At 44.7% G+C, this 13,405-nt stretch overlaps 1 protein-coding gene across 2 annotated transcripts in view; it reads left to right on the top strand.

The window, feature by feature from the left end:
* The window catches only part of SYNPO (synaptopodin), a 198,508-nt gene extending 187,899 nt beyond the window's left edge, over window positions 1-10,609 (top strand). For both annotated transcript variants that reach the window (XM_085617706.1, XM_085617707.1), the window contains one exon: window positions 5,713-10,609. In XM_085617706.1, coding sequence (XP_085473832.1) covers window positions 5,713-6,354 — 642 coding nt within the window. In that variant the 3' untranslated portion in view covers window positions 6,355-10,609. The remainder of the gene's footprint in view (window positions 1-5,712) is intronic.
* Window positions 10,610-13,405: the final 2,796 nt, after the last annotated feature.

Raw genomic sequence — 13,405 nt, 5'->3', positions numbered from 1 at the left:
GATTAGTTTTGAATTAGTATAGTGAAATATGAAAGTAATTTGATTAGATGACTCCTATAACAGTTTTTTCACAACAAGATGGGGAACACTGTGCTGATTTTTATGCATTTTTGGACCAAAATCCACATGTCCCAGATTTTACCTGGTATTTTTTCACCAGTTACATTTCTAAAGATGTGACCTGCTGAAATTTTACTCTGAGTGTCGCATTTTGTCACATCTGATATCTACCGGTTGCAGTAAGCTCTGTCAAACTAAGAAATGCAACCCCTGTGCAAACAGCATTTTTTTGGTGAGGCCACAATTAATGGACCACTCCTATAGAGTGCCTGCGTGTGGTAAATTCGCCAACCTATTCCACAAATCTGTAATCAGAATTTATCAGGGGAAAATAGAGAGGCTATAATCATTATCACTCAACTCCTAAATTCTGATCCCTGTTAAAACTTCTGTTTGTACAAGGATCGGAATCTAGCCACAAACGTGTACAAGGGCCATAGTGCTCATACCCCTGCCTCCACCGCGTCTGCTTACTTGGTTCCTGAAAACGGTGCTCAGTGATGTTGCAAGCAGGGACGTCTTAAAGATTTTGGGGGCCCAGGGCCAAACGTATTTTGGGGGCCCTTGTTTGGAACAGCTTTGAATTAATGATCCAGTTTCAACTCCTTCATGGCCTCTTTAGCCAGGTCACTGCCAGTGCACAGGCATATTGGTCCAAATTCTAAATATGTTTACATCTAATATTCAGTGATAGTGATGTGTGTTTTCAGTACTGTAACACAGCAGCAGCTCACTTTTATTACTGTAAATAATGTCTGTGACCCCGTTCCCATTTCTCAATTATGAGATACTGTTTTGGGCTAAAAGAAACTTATATTATGGACGTTGTATGAAACATAAACACAGCATTTGTCTGAAAAATGTCTGTAATAGAATCTCACACACTACCCACATTCGATTTTTTCTAAGAAAAACGCTACTGACACCATTCTGTTTGAGAATTATTCAAGGCCACCAGGGCAAGACTCTCCCAGGGGACCCCCTGAAAAGCTGGGGCCCTGGGCCCGAGCCCACTTTCCCCACACCTTAAAACAGCTATGGTTGCAAGGGTGCATGGGATTTAATGCAAGCAAAGAAAACTGCAGTTTTACCAACCTCGTGATAAAAGACGGTCATAATCGGAGTGTAGTGGCCAACTTGCACTCCTGGGAACTGGTGCCAATTTACCTGCCACACTATTTATACCCACCGATGTGTGTTTTCAGTCCTATCACCTTAACTTAAGTGTGAAAATGGAGGGAAGGTCTATGAGCAAGAAAGCAACATGTCAATGCATTAAGGGAAACACCCATGAGCCCTCTACTAGTGATACACCGAAAAAACAGGTACCCGTTTATCTGCCACCTTCCCACTTCAGTCAGTGACGCAATGTAATAATGTTATATTTGCCTGCCCTGTAACAAGATGTTACAGGTGAGTTTGGATGGCACTTTGCTATAACACCTATCACAAAGAAGGGGGGATCTGGAGCACTTGTAGTTCCAGCATACTTGCTTCTGTAGGGTGTCAAGTATATCAACAAAGGGAATGCAGTTCCTTAAGGGTAAAGAAAGGAGAATGTGTGGTTGGTCAGCAACTAAGGAATTGGACGGTGTCCATTTCCTTAGGAACAGGAGCCCTCACACCCAGATGGGTGTCATGCTTCATCATAGGACTTGCACTTCACTGGCCTGGCGCTGCAATGCCCAGTGAGCAATCACGTGGGGACTCTTTATTGAAGATCTTTTGTTCCAATGCCGTATGTGAAGTGTGGGTGTAGACTGGTGTAGTAAGGTGTGTGTGTGTGCAAAGAAGTGTGTTAAAATAGACTAAGTTGTCCTCAAAATAATTTTAATCAGTGAGTCTACTTTTCTAATTAAAAACGTGGTGGCTAACAGCAGAGGTAATGATCTCTGATACCTCAAAGGGTCAACATGTTTCATGCCTTAGGTTAAGTCAATGATGATCAGTTGGCAATTCATCAGGACCAATTATCTCTAATCTACACAGTGGTTGGAATCTGGGGTCATATCAAGGATTATCCAATCACAAAGTAACCTAAATATGGTGAAGGTAGACACCTTCATATAGTGTTTCTAATATGGAACGCCTACCACTATTAGAAATAAAAGCATGAAAAAAGCCACCCACATAGTACAGGTAACCATAAACATATTCTCATCTTAGTGCAGCATACGTAATATTATTCAACATGCTGCTATCAGTGTTAGTGAAAATAGCACAATGACAAGCAAAATACACAACAAACAAATAACACACTCAAGGGTAATGGCAAGCATTTCGATTTCACACAATGTATCACAAAAGGTAAATAACTCACCCAATTAGGGAAGCTCTTCTGCCTCCTCGAGTGGGAGCAAAGTTAACGCTGACTTAGCCTGCTAAAATACAAGTGAAGAGAAGCAGTGATTATCCCATAGTAGAAGTTTGGGTACTGTTGGGAAGACCTGTAAACAAACCGGTTGGTGGTACTTAGTGTCATAGTGAAGACTCCACAAGACAATCTACCCAATCTCTGCTGCCTCGGGAGTGGAGGCGCGAGGAAACTGGTTGAATTAAAAACTCCCCATGGTTGGTAACTCTCAGGTGATTCCAATTGTAGTGTATGGAAGGACTAGACCGAGTCACGGAGGTAAAAGTATGCGCGCCATTTGGAGGGAATATGGGGTCACCAAGTGCACTTTAAAGGGCCTCCGATCTCTCTGGAAGACACTAAAAGTAAGGAATGGAGGAGGAATACCATGGAAAATCCCCTGACGCCGGCTCAACTTGAAGTCTGACGTCCGGGATTCGGAACATGTGGATTGCACATGGACGAACCTGAGCCTGTGGTATGGCTCCCTCTATGCGCCATGATAGAGTGGCGAAGAGGTGGCCAAGGTGCTTGGTGTCTCAAAAGAGTATGCCTTGGAAGTGAGGCATGAGAGAGAATATTCTGGACTTTCCTGTTCCTAAGGAAATGGATCCCCGTCTGATTCCTTAGTTGCTGACCGACCACATATTCTCCATTCCCTACCCTTAACGAACTGCATACCCTTTGTTGATAGACTTTGCTATAACAGGCAAGTTCCTACATCATCATAACCAACCTGATATAAAGGAATTAAAGAAATGAAGGTTAAGGAACGTTGCATAGTTCCTTGTTTTATAAGTTGTTGTACATAACTGCGTGCATGAAAGAGTTTCACTGAGGGACAAAGTGTATGACTACATGTTTGCTATTAACTGTACTCTCCATTGTTTGAAACAAATATGTCTAACTGTTTTCGCTGCAGAACAATTTATCGCACTGCTCTGGCCTCCTAATTTACAAATCACTGTGTAGACTCCAGTTCTAGAACTTTTAGCGACATATACGAAATGGCTGAGAGGACAATATAGAGCATTACCCAGAGGCTGCTTTCTCTGAAAGATTACCTACCCTTAGGCAGAGTCAGATGAATTTTTAGGGGAGCTTCACCCCAACTCTTAACCCAAACATTAATCCTTATCTACAATACTTATAGGTATTTCTAGCAGTGAATCCTAGATCTAAACAATACCACAATCCTCATTCCTAACCCGTATTTCTAATTGTAACTGATAACCAGTCACCATAGTTCCTGTCTCCAACACTTAAGCCTGGACTTAACTCTAAATTGTAATTCATACTATTAGCCATAGTCCTGGCCTCATCACTGGCCTAAACCTGATCTCCATCCCTAACTTCAACCCAGCCCTGAAAATGAACCTAAAACCCAACTCCCACCCAGCTGAATAGAGAACAGTAGCCCTGCTCATGACCCTAAACAAAAACTTTAATCCAAAGTATTTCCCATAGCCTAAAGACAGACCTAAATCCCAGACCCTTTCCTAAACCTAATTGTTACCCTTGACCCTTTAGCCTGGTACAAGTTCATAACTGTGACCCCAGATCAAGCCCATCTTAACTTTAACTTTAACCGTAACCTTTAACCTCAATCTTACCCCAACCACCCCAATCTTGATGTGAGTTTAACTGTAATCCATTACTCTTAATCCCAATCGCAACCTCAAGAGAATATAATGAAAGTGACAGGACAGGGCAGTGCAGCCTACTTGGCAAAACTGATCATAGGATGCGTGGGGCTGGGGGTCAATGTCAAGAAGGATATTATCAGATGTAGGAAATTAATATCAACTTGAGTTTACACCATTGGATGTAAGTGATGTTATAGTTGATGTGAATGGCAGGAATCAGGAAAAGACAATGTTGAGTAGAAACTTGGTTATAAGCAGACTATGTCTACTAACTGATGGAGCAAACGTTGCTTCAGTGGTGAAATTCCACCAGATCTCAATACAAAATGTGCCACCAGAGTGCCCATTGCGCTAGTTGACTCACTTTTAGACAGAGCTTGACCTTGAGTACTGGGCGATAACCGCCTGCTCCAATACCTGTGAACAGGAAGAGTGGACAGCTTTGAATGTGAAATGAAACTGTGGTGAAACTCTATCTGTTCTTTAACAGGATCTACTAACATCAGCTTCTAAGTTAATTTATTAAATGTATTTAAAGATCCTTAGATAAAACACCAGGGACTTCCTAACAAATCTAATAAAATGAATTCAAATGCAAACTAGCATTAATCATATACAAAAGTGAAGAATGAAAATCTGAATATCAAAAAGTAATGAAGTAGATCATCAACATCTAGCAAGATTTCTGGCAGTTAACAAACAATGGGCACACCAAGTCTATTGTTTAAATTACCAGTGATAAGCATCATCACTTTTCCATCACTGGCCCAAGTAGGGGACATATAGGCCCCAGCCACTTAAAGTAGGTGTCATTCTCATCCGAAGTCCAAACACACCTCCTAACTAGGAAGGCCGGGACTTTCCATGTATCTCCAATGGTTAAAAAGGTCAGTGTATGTAGTCAGTCACCTTTGGGCACAGGGCACAGACCTTCTACCTCACTTGTGAGCAAGGATGAGCGTATCCATAGTGCTTAAGAGTTTAATACCAGCATAAAGTGGTGTCACGTTGCTTGGCTCGTAGAGAGTTGATATCGCTACATCTATAAAACAGCCACCCAGACCCTCGCTTGCATGAGAATAGCAATACCAAACCGCTCCATCTGGGACATTGGAGAAGGAAATAGAAATATATAGTTTCATAAGCCCACCGTCTCTATCTCAAGCCTGTCCCTGATCCTGCTTGGGTTGGTGATGGGAATCAGGATAGACAAGTGTCTTTCTGGAGATTCAGGCAAACCATGGCTAGGTTTGAGTAATCCCTCCAAAAGCCTTGAGTGTATTATTGTGAGACAGGGTCGATTTTATATCATAGGGTGCCCCAGGCCCGTTCTGTCCACACCTGAGGTATGAGACCCTTGTCCTTGCCCTGCCAGCCTAATTTGTAGGCCGTGTTAAATTGACCAGAGGGTCCTGTGTTACTATATAACAAATACCCTGGAACATCCTTACCACTCAGCCAGCATAAAACCCCTGTGTAGGCCCTTCTGTTCAATATGTAGGCCTCTTTGTTAAATTGACCGTAGTTCTGCTCTTGACCCTTAAATAAAGCTCCCTCCAACAATTGTACCCTACATCTGTTCTGTTTATGTCCTCTGTATTACATGATGGCTATGGTCCAAATACTAACCTCTGTCTTCTGATGTCTCTACAGGAAAGACGAGCATCACCACTCGCCTCCACAACCTGGACCCCCAGAGTGCTCCAGCACAGTGCCTCCGTGGATGAGAGTGCATTACCGAACCAAGCTCTTTCTTCCTGCGAGAGAAATGTGGAGTCAATGAGAATAACAAGCCCGCCGCCTCCTGCTCCGATGTCCCCTTCTTGGAGTGAAAGATCCCTCTCCCCTGTCAGGCAGGATCTAGAGCCGAAAGCCAATCGACAGATGCAGGCTTTGATTGCCCGAAACATCATCAATGCTGCCCGCAGGAAGAGCTCCTCGCCCCGGGTACCAGAGATGGATGGGTACCGGTCTTCCACGCCACCTCTCGTATCCCGAGCCCAGCCTCGAAGTCACACCTCTGGCACCACACCACCCTGGAGCCCGCGGTCCATAGGAAGTCAATCTCCAGTCATTAGGAGCCCTCTGCAGTCACCCATCTCCGGCATGACGCGGTCACCCCTGAGACTCTACACCACGAGGTCACCCACAGACTCCGACATTTCTGTGGATTCGGAAGACTCAGGCAGAAAATCACCTGGTCTGCGTAGCTATAACATTTGCCCCCGAGGCTGGAATGGCAGTTTGCGGATAAAAAGAGGGAGTCTGCCCGTGGAGGCTTCCTGCACCACCTAAACAATGTTACATGCCAGAGGAAAACCTAAGAGCTTGTGATTGGCCAATATGTGGATCAGCAAATACTGGCATGATACAAGTCTATTGAGTCCTAAATCGCCACATTTGGGCACAATCCCTTATTCCATTTAGATATAAGGTCACCACATTCCAACAGAGTCACATCCCATTCAGTCAAAATCTCATTTGATAAGACAAAGCCCCATTCAAAATCTTATCATATTTACATAACATTCCACTTTATTCAGTCACATAGCCACAAGGCACTAGCAAAGTTATGTTACGTGTTGTCTAAATCACACCACTTTCAGGCATAACCGCAGTATTGATGCAAATCCACAAACAACCTTCGTCAAACACAAATGCAAGCAGGAAGACATACCAATATTCTCTACATACCATTTCCTAGATACTCTCCTTACAAAACAAAATGGTGGGTGGGAGAGGGACTGGTGCAAAATGACTGACACTTGCAAAGGCCTACGCACCAGAACTATCAATACTGTGGCTCGGAGGCTCCACACACATGTGGACGCCTTGTACTCACCCAAATCTTGAACTTCAAAAGCCTCTGATCGCCTGACAAGTGTGCACTTTTGCTGTGCTGTTGCAAATGCTTCTAGATCAATTCAGCTGTTGTAGAGGGAATGTGGACCAAAAGACAAGATGGCGATGAAACAAGTAAACATGTGGCACTTCAGTTCCAAAGGGCGCCAGTAGCAGTGGGTGTCCTTCTGTGGTCTGTGCGGAAGGGCCACGCTTGGGGGCTGTGAATGCCAGGCTCCTGAATATGTGTTTGGACAAAGAGTTTGCTTAGCTGTTTTCTGTGCAGCTGTGCTACCATCTGTTGAAAGTTTGGGATAGAAAGCAAGCAGAGGACGAGTGATCGTGTCTGTAAACCAGGTTTGGGAGGATGCGTCTTCTTGTTTTCCCGAGGGCTGTGGCAGTGAGTGGGGTTAGGGCCTATGTCAACAGCCCCAGGGAGGAATTGCAGGAACAAGAGGAGAGGATTCTGGAATGTGCAAGGTTGCATGCTTGCTTCAATGAATTGTATAAATATTTCTTTACCCTCGCCAGCCCCTCACAGATGTCAGAACAACAAAGCCCACCTTCATTACATTGCTCAATTTCCCCATGGGAAAGTGAGCTGTGGTTGCCATGCTTCGTCCGCAGAGTGGAACAGACATATCACACTGATAATCCCAAAGAGGCAGGTGAATTTGCCAGAGGCAAATTCGGCAAGCTGTGGCGGGTTAATGGATGGGGCGAGGCAGTGGTGCCCACCCCTTTCTGCTGATGTGCCTTGGAGCCTGGCACCAGCTGGCCTGCCTTTGCACCCACCACTCCTTCGCCAGATGAGACAGACTATTATTGAAGGCTGGCTAAGCAGACTGGCACGCCACCAGCTATTGCTGTCTTGCCAGTCAGGAAGACAAACTGGCTGGGAAAGGATTGCTAGAGTGTGCTGGACTGGGGGACTTCAGGGTCTCCGCTTGATAGCCCTGGGCATGAATACTGCACAGTGCACGACGCTGCACAGCGACTTGTGATTGGATTCTACTGACGACGGTCGCTGTCCTCAGAAAACTACAGGATAGTAGTACGGTGTGTCGCTAGTGGGATGCAGGCTGGAGGATCCTGAGACAGAGAGAGTGATAGAACCCAAATCTTCCACTCCAGCAGCAGACCGGGGACAGACTGGCTTTTATATTGTTTTAGAACGGTATTTTGTGTTCTGTCGCTTTCTAGTTATTTCAACTGCAAAAAACAAGATCATAGGTGGCAGGCATGCAGAGGAGGCTAGCCTGATTCTCACCCAATGGGAGATGAAAACAAGAGCTTAGAGCAGCCCCAGCTGATTTCAGGTTAAAGAAACCGAAGACTGGGATCTTAAGATTTCCGTAGAGGGCACCATCTTAAGCCATCGTCACAAAGTGACAGCTTGGAACATCCTGAGGAGATAAGAACTAAGAACACCACCACAACATTAGAGGGGGTGGAAATCCTCAAAAGACAGCTAGTCAAAACATCCCCGGGTGTATAGCACACCAGCAGACTATTGGAGCAGAGAAGGCTGTCAAAAGTTGAGCTTTAAAAATACCTTGAGACATTTAGACATAAGAATATCATCAGAAGGTGAGATTTTGAAATATTCTGAGAGGTCTGGACTGAGGAATGTCATCAGAAGGTGGGATCTAAAAACATTCCAAATTGAAGATCTGTCGATCCTGAGAAAACTGGAGCTTGAGTAATCTTCAGGGGAGGACGAAGGGTTAGAGACTTCTGGAAAGATGACAGCCTAGCATGCCTTAACGTGAGGAATTCTGGTAGTGCAACATTTTACACCTTCCTAAAAATATGAGGGTGCATGAACAGCTCCAAAGAAGAAAGCCCTGAACAACCTTAAACGATGGGAGATGCAAACTTCCTGCGAGGATGAGAGCTCACAACATTCTGAGATGAGCACTTGGAACACCACAGCAGATGAGAACTTACTCTCATTATATGAGAGCTCAGAGCACTGCTCGAATGTGAGAGTTCAGATTTTCCTTATTTAATAAGAGCTTAGAAAATCCTGGCTAGATGAGATTTTTGCTCATTGCAAGCAACTGAGAATTAATAATATACAGAGATGTTGGTAGAAGAGGGCAACCTGATACAGCATGAGCTGATGTTGTATCAAAAAGATGGGAACATGGAGAATTTTGAGAAGATGCGAAATTAAAACTATAAAATGCTAATTTAGTACATTCTCCAAAGACAACTACATAGAACACCTTTTCTTGCGAGACTATTGGTGTATATCCACGGTCTAGTTATATGGAGTTACTATGCAAATGCAGATTTAGATTCCTCAGTATGGTGGACACGTTCCAGCGGTGCCAACATCCCCGCTCACTTCTACCGCTGCCAACCTACCATGGACCAAAGTAAATGAGATGCAGCATGCAGACCAAAAAACGAGGTTAACCTGCAATTAACGTGCTTCTCGTGGGATGTAGGAAGAACTGCAACGAGAGTGAGTGAGATTCCAGTGCGGTGTGCGTGAGATTCCAGTGCGGTGTGTGGGGTCCATGAAGGGGGCTGAGTGAGACTTCACTGAAGCAGATGAAGCAAGTGACATGAGAAATGAGACGGACTCCAGGGTAGTGTATGTGATCAGGTAATGCTGTAGTGTACTTTATCAGCGAATGGGAAGTAAGTGAGAATCCAGTGAAATGTGTGAGACCCTGATGGTGAATGTGTGAGATACATTTGGGTTACATGAGGGAAGTAATTCGAAGAAAATGGCACTAGACGTGAAATGCTAAGAATGTAGTAGTGAACTTGACATGTGAAATATTTGTGACTAGAATTATTGATGGCCGTGTGAAAAAAGTGAGAGATGGAATGCGCGTGCAGACTGTGGTGTGAGTGTTTCAGAAGAGATAAATTAGCTACAAAGTGTGGCTGGGATGCCCATAGAGGGAACGATTTTTCTACCGAGTGTAACGCCAGCACTGTTTGCACTGAGATTTATTGGTGCGCGTGTGAGCTAGAGCTGCATGAAATGGCCCAACTTGGGCTTTCAGTTCGGCCCTCAAGCACCTTCATTGGAGAAGGACCGGATATAACTCTACCCCTTGTATTGGCGCCGCCAGCTGGTCAGAGTAGTAACAGCATCGACACGAGGAGGGCTTAGAGTCACTCCGACCTGGCCTCGCCTCCATCAGTGGCCACTGTTCTGCCAACGTTTCCTGTGCAAGCGCTCGTGAACCGGAACACGAGGGGGCCACAAATGGCCATCTTGATTAAAAGTGTTTGTCGCAGATTCGACTCCTCTGAACAGTTCCTGCTCGTTGTTGAATCGTTGGTCCAAAAAGCCCGGGGTGAGCACCTGGAACTGAGATGACCCGTCTAGGCGCTTTCATGCAAATGAGGCTGGAAGAATGGAAGCCGATATAGAGACACCGCCGCCTGTGGGTCGTCAGTATACATTATAAGCACTGCCTCCTTCTGTTTACATACCGTGCACTAGATTATTATAGCAAACTGTCCTGCTTCAGACATGGCGGCCCCTCGCCGCACTGATTGCTCGATACGTTCGCTTTTTGATGCTCTGCAGACCGAAACACAACAAGGGGGCCGCCAGCTCCCTGTCGCGCCAGGGACCGACGCTCGGACACGTCTCCACGTTTTATTATTATTTCAACGCACACGACTGGTTCGACCTCCAAATAAAGCTTTTCACGCTGCCTGTCAGCGCTTTGTGTAAGACCTCTGGTATGCGAGTCTGATTTTCGGCTCCTAATTACTGTTTTTATTGTTAAGGTTCTATCACGCATGCAGGCGGCGGGGGCCCAGGGGGTGCCAGCCCATCTGCACAAGATGACGCATCACAGCAAGGTAAACATCGATAGGTTAACATGGGGGCGCCACGAGGAAATATATGCAGTGCATAATTGAACCCTTTATATATGCCACTTACTTGCCGAGCTTTGAAAGCACTGATAAAAGCTGTTATTATCGTATACTTAAGAGTACTCATTTTTTCGGCCCTGGACGATCACGTCTCCCTTTCTCCCCACCCGTCTGCCACCCCTCCCCTCCCCCTCGGGGAACAGACATGTTGTACACGGTTCTTTGCAGCGGACTCATTCACCCAATTAGCTACATTATAGGTTTTCATAACGGGCACTTTTAGGTAGCAGCCTGTCATTGCTTTGGTTCTAATAGCTAGTAAAACATAATCTAGAAGAGTCCAGCTGCTAAACTATTGTTACAGGTAACTAGTTTCCTATTGAGGGGGTTCAAAAGCAGGCCCAGTATTTTTCAGGCTCCTGGGGTGAGATGTGGAGGTCGGCGAGCCAACAAATTAACAGGGAGAGCCGAGCTAGAGCCGAGCCCTGAAAATGCTTCCTCTGTAAATCATACAACAAACATCACATAAAATATGGCAAAGTCTTTTCAAAATTCAAAAAAGTGTTTTTTTTAGCACGTCGAAGGGTTGACGTTGATACGTCACATTATAGCACTGCGAAGTACTTTATTAAAAGTGAAAGTTTTTAAGCATGAAGTATTAGTGAATTTAGAAGGCAAGCAAACCCTGTATGTGGCCCAGAGTATGATAGAGCAAAACATAGTCTGCTAAATCAAACACAATAGGTTTTTGTACAACTTGTATTCTGAACTCACCTTTGAAAGTGCCTTCAGACCCGATAATCAAGGAAAAGGTATTGGTGAAATAAAATATTTGCCTAAGATCACACAGTTTAAGCAATTAAGCAGCTATTTATTCAGATTTTATGGTTTTACTTCTCACGAATCAGTCAGTAAATGAGTATCTATTTATCTTTCCTCATGTTAAGGCTTTGTTTTTACCTGTTTGTGCATTTTTTTTGCATTTTTTTTATATATAGCACAAACCAGGGGTGCAACTAGATATGAATTTCGGTGGGGGCAGGGGAGGAGGTAGCTAGTACCAGACAGTGGTAAGTGGGGCTACAATTTCACACACTGGGGGCCGAACAGGTACGGAATGCCAATAGGTCTGGGTTCAATGTGCTAATGCACGCAAAAGGTATATGTGAATGCCTGTTCTTTCCTGCTTTGGCATAGTAAAGTCAGATCTTTTATCTTCGCAATTGTATCGCCTTGACACACCGAACACTGCTGGAACTCAAACGAAGTGTACACCAGACCTGCGAGCATCGAATATCTGCAAGATGGTTAGTACCATCCCGTGCATGTCTGGCAAAGCCATAGGCCCTGGTGCAAGGAGGGAAAACGGCAACTATGAACGTTGGTTTGGTAGTAAGTACAACAATTATCAGGAATCAATGGGCCCCACAGGGCTTTGGGCTTGGATGCCACTGCACCTGCTCCACCAATGGCAGCTACGCCCCTGGTCTGAGACCCAGAATGAAATCATTAAAGGCTTACTGGAAAAGTGTTTTATCAGATTAAAAGGAGCTTAAACTGCATAATTATAAAATGCTTCCAAGGAACAAGATGTGTGGTAGAGGAATCTCACAATGTTCCCCAGAAAGTGTTCGCACAGACATTGATAAGTAGACTTAAGGTGCAAAGAATAAACCGGGATAAAGAAACCTGTGGGGAGCTTCTATTTGGCTGTCGCAAGACGAGGGTCGCTCTCTAACAGCTTGAAAGGAAGGGGCATCCACAGAGAATAATAAACTGGATACCTGTTCACAATGTAAAAGCGTGCATGTATTGGTATTTCTAAAGCATGTGCCTAGCCTGACAGCAAAAGAGTGATGCACATTATGGGAGGTGATGGGAAATGATGAACAATTGTATTCAGCAAGTAGTAGTTTAAATCGTTTTGTTATACACTCTTATAGTAGTATCTCCCACATTTAAATTTTAGGCACTGTTAAAAAGGATATTTCTGATTGGCTAGGGCATGCGCCTAAGCCAGGCAGAAACCACCACTCCAGTCAGGGCAAGGGAGTTACACACTGAAGATAACCCCTGCTCACCCCCTTGGTAGCTTGGCAGAGCAGTCAGGCTTATCCCAGAGGCAGTGTGTAAAGAATTTGCACAACACACTCACACAGCAGCGACACACTAGGTACACCACAAAAGAAACTCCACACAAGGTTATATAAAAATAGCCTTTGTATTATCCATAAACACATTAGAACCTAATCACACAATATACTCTGTGCCACCTGGCACTTGTCATGACTTTACAGGGATTACATAAATCACTTGGCCAATCGGGTCACTGTCATAACATCATCAGGCTGACCAGTAACTACTGGTAGGATTCCCCTGAGCGTAACACATTATGCAACACATGGTTAGCAGTGCACTACAGTAAACACTTGCAGCGTGCACCTCTTTGTATTCCTCGCCGGTGATGTCATATCCACAGCCTAATTACATCCGGGACTAACACAGCCCGGTATAACCATAGTCCACCGTGCACTAGAATAACCACTAGCCCGGTGAGCACCTTAGTGATCTTATGCCCACTGTCACTGATTTTCCCTGCGTAGGCTCCTGGGCTCCTGCCTGCATACCACAGGGAAAGTGGCACGTTTAA

This window comes from Triturus cristatus, chromosome 7, assembly GCF_964204655.1.
Source record: "Triturus cristatus chromosome 7, aTriCri1.1, whole genome shotgun sequence".
Classification (NCBI taxonomy): domain Eukaryota; kingdom Metazoa; phylum Chordata; class Amphibia; order Caudata; family Salamandridae; genus Triturus; species Triturus cristatus.
Note: the sequence above shows the minus strand (reverse complement) of the source record. Positions and strands in the feature narration are given on the sequence as shown.